Genomic DNA, 3,777 nt, shown 5'->3' with positions numbered 1-3,777 from the left:
GCACCATTTTGTCAGGCCCCACAGGACCGCCTGATTTCTCGAGCGGGTCCTAACCTTTCTGTGGGCTGCTGGAGATGTGACTCATTGTTTTGCATTTTCCAGCCAGCAGCTGTTTGCAGAAGCACCGTGCGGATGTCTGCCCAGCGGGTGCAGGACGTGTGGGTTTACTGCCGCTGGTCCTCCAGCTCCGAGTCTAACAGCAGTGAAGAGGTATGACCAGGGGCTTGATACCCTCCAGGACAGCCCCCCTTGGGGTCTGTGTGTCTGTGACAAGCAGACTGGTGTGACAGAGTAGCCAGAACCTCACCCGGCCGTGGGCGAGCGTAGCGATGCTTCCTCACTTTGAATCCTCTAAGATCTTCCTTTCGACATTCCTTACTTCCTCCTGCGTGTTCTTCCTCTCCCTCTCTCTCTCCCTCCCTCCCTCTCTCTCCCTCCTCTTCTCCCCTCTAGTTCTCTCTCGATCCCTCACCTCCCCACACCCAGATTAGGAAAACAGCTTAAGGTACCAATTAGCAAACCTTCAAAGTTTTAGATCTAGGCATGTAGCTCGATGCCACTGTGGTTTGCTGGAAAACTAAGAGGGGCATTTTTGGATCCATGTTCAAAACTCTTTGCCTTCAACTTCATGATCTGTAGCTTCTTCATCTGTTAAATGCCAGGACCAAGGCCACCTGCTAGGCTGTTGAGAGAACTGAGTTGGTGAATATGACAGACCTGCGCTAGCATCCTCAGATAACAGATGGGCAGTGAATGGCAGGACACGTCTTGTCTCTTTCAATGAAAATGATATTACATATTTATTTGTCTGTCTGTTCGTTGTTTGTCTGCTTTTCTTACTAGAAGGTCTGGCTCATGAGGGCGGGGATTATTTTTCTGTTGGTCTAGAACGGCGTTTGATTCGGGCTAGGTGTTTGATGAGCGCTTGTTGAATGAATATAAAAGACCAAGGAGGGGATGGTCAGGAGTCCAATAGAAGGAGGAGGAGGCCTCTTGACTCTAGGGATCGAAATGTAATCGTTAAGTTATTCATTTATTCATAGCTGGGTAATATTCTCGACAGGTATTTTAAAAACGTTTTTTACCATTATACAGCCAAATCTGTCCAATGACACCTTTCCCTACCCATATTTTTATTTCATTTTTCAAGATTTAAGTCTGTAGTGAAAATTACATTAAAAGAGCATACAATTTCAACTTCGAGAATTACACATAAAAGTTACTATCCTATATTATTAACATATCCACATTTTAAATATTTTATGTGGAAGCCCATTTTATTTTTTAAATTTATTTTTCAGTTACAGTTGACATACAATATTATATGAGTTTCAGGTGGAAACATAGTGACTAGACATTTGCATAACTCATGAAGTGATCACCCCATAAGTCTAGTATTCTGGAAGCCCACTTTAGAATCGGGAAGTAATAAATCTAGAGTCCCCTGTTACAGGGGACAGGGTTATCAGTGCAGGGGGAACTTTGCACAGGCTGCTAGGACCTTCTTCACACGAAGTGAAGAACATAACCAATTGCTTGATCTCGTCCACACTGGCAACTTTTGAGGATCAACCCCCAAGTGATTTCCGGGGTGCTCTCCCCAGGATCCAATTTTCTTGGTCCCAAGGCATATATGAAGGGCCTCCTTTTCTAGACGCCATTAAAATATCTCGAAGGTCAGATGTGGTTCACAGCTAACACATTCGCATGCCCATTACTCAGCTAGCCCAGATAGGACAAGGACCTAGCGTGTCATTTCAGAAGCATTTTGTTGGTACTGATTTTGTGGTTTCTATGGGAAAAGCTTGGGAGGCAGTGAGGAGCAAGGCAAACATAGTCCTGGGCCTGTGGCATTTATAGATGAGCCTGAGTGATGTCTGCTAAGCCAGGGCAAGCATTTGGGAGCACGTAAGAGAGGACAGGATATTGTGTGGGGGGCAGGGGTGCTTTCCTGGAACACCAATGTTCAAACTGAGAACTAGAGGGTGGTGGACGTCAGGACAGAGGGGACGAGGGGAGGTGGGGGGGAGGAATTCCAAGCACGAGGGAGTTCCCTAAAGTGTGAGAAGCTGGCGGTTGAAATGAACAGAAACCCATTATGACTGGAATGAGCAAATTACAGAGAGAGGCGTAGGGGTGAGCCTGGAGAGGATGACGGACAGCTCAAGATAAGCTTCATGGGTCATGTCGAGCACCACTGGTTGATCCTAATGGCAAAAGGGCTTTGAAGGGTTCTAATTAGGTCAGTAGCAGAATAGGTGAAGGGTAGATGGGAACTAGGCAGGAGCGGATGGGGACGCTAGTAGGACAGGGGCAAGACAGTGCTGACTGGGGCCAGGAGTCAGGAGTGAACGTTGAAAGAAATGGATTCTGGTTCATTCTATGACCTTTAACGCAATTGGAATTAATTTAATAAAGGGTTCACTCAATGAACTCCTCTGCCACGTCCGATTTGGGAAGTTGATTCTGGGCAACCCATAAATCTGTTGCAACTTTCTCATTGCGATGTGAAGGCCACTCGCTGTTCTTCCGATCCCAAATTTTTGAAGAAGACTCTGACATGAAGTTAAGTTAGCCCCTGAAGCAAACAAGATTTTAGCATAAACTCTCAGGTCACTTTTTCTCAGTGATCAGGAGTTCATAAAGAATGGTGCGCAAATTAATGTGAATAATTTCTGAAATTACAGAATTCTGCAATTCATAAGAATGAGAAGAAAGCAGAAGGAGATTTAAAGTAAATCCTGGAAACCCGAAAACAGATTTCTTACAAGAAACAGAAAACAAATTAGAAAATAGCCGTTAACCATTTTCAGTGAAATAAATGGTGACTCTACAAACATGAAAGACAGTAGATGGGTGAATTCCAACGCAGAACAAATACACTATTGTTGGAAGTCAACAATAGAAGAAATAAAACTGAAAAAAAAAAAAATCCCCGAGTCATGAAAATAAAGATCATTTGAAAAACGTGCAAAATATAGAAGAATTTCCAGGAAAAGGTATACAATGTAAAGAGAGATGTAAGTCATGCAGAATAAGACAAAAAAGTCAAATGACGGTGAGTAGGGATTTAGATTAAATGGAAAACATCCGGTAAAGATATAATGAGAGAAATCGTCTTGAACATAAGAAACTTGGATTTTCCACTACGTAATTTTAAAAGGCATAAAAGCTATAAAGAAATTTGAGAAAATAAATTTCTGAATTGGCTAATAGTCTCCTCTCCTTAACCAAATAGATATTTGAATTATGGGTAGTGAGTATTTTTTTTTTTCATTTTGAAGGAGGAATGTGTAGAGGAGAAAAGGTTTCTATAGAGTGCACGAACTCTCAGTCAACCACGTGACACTGCAGTCACCACCAAGAGCGCCATCCTAACACCCGTAGGTTGATGATTGAACTTGACTTTAGATGAATCCTTCTGAATTGGAGTGGGTAGGGTTTCAGTCAAGAGACCCCAAAACAGTTCAAAAGGGAGAACCTGAGGAAGAATAACTGAACAGAAATTCTGCGCTCAGGGGAGGAGAGGTGCCAAGTATTTCATTTATTTACTGCCTTCCATTTTAAGAGATGGAAATTTGACCACAGGTAGCCCATGCCCAAATGGGACAATGCCCTGCATCGCATTCCCAGAAAGGCAGAGAAGCGTTGGCTGATGGACAACTCAGTTTAGGACCCTTCGGCACTGTCTGGGCCCCATTCATTTTCTTCTTCTCCTTGTCCCTGTCCCTCTCCTCCTCCCTCCCCCTCCCCCTCCTTCTCTACCTCCCTCTCTTA

The 3,777-nt window shown here is 43.7% G+C and overlaps 1 protein-coding gene across 1 annotated transcript in view; it reads left to right on the top strand.

Moving 5' to 3' along the window:
• The window catches only part of SPP2 (secreted phosphoprotein 2), a 16,839-nt gene that overhangs the window by 8,127 nt on the left and 4,935 nt on the right, over positions 1-3,777 (top strand). Inside the window, exon 4 of the mRNA XM_023537939.1 lies at positions 103-210. Coding sequence (XP_023393707.1) covers positions 103-210 — 108 coding nt within the window. The remainder of the gene's footprint in view (positions 1-102; positions 211-3,777) is intronic.

Source organism: Pteropus vampyrus, unplaced genomic scaffold, assembly GCF_000151845.1.
Source record: "Pteropus vampyrus isolate Shadow unplaced genomic scaffold, Pvam_2.0 Scaffold204, whole genome shotgun sequence".
NCBI classification, from domain to species: domain Eukaryota; kingdom Metazoa; phylum Chordata; class Mammalia; order Chiroptera; family Pteropodidae; genus Pteropus; species Pteropus vampyrus.
This window is presented reverse-complemented; position numbering and strand designations above follow the sequence as displayed.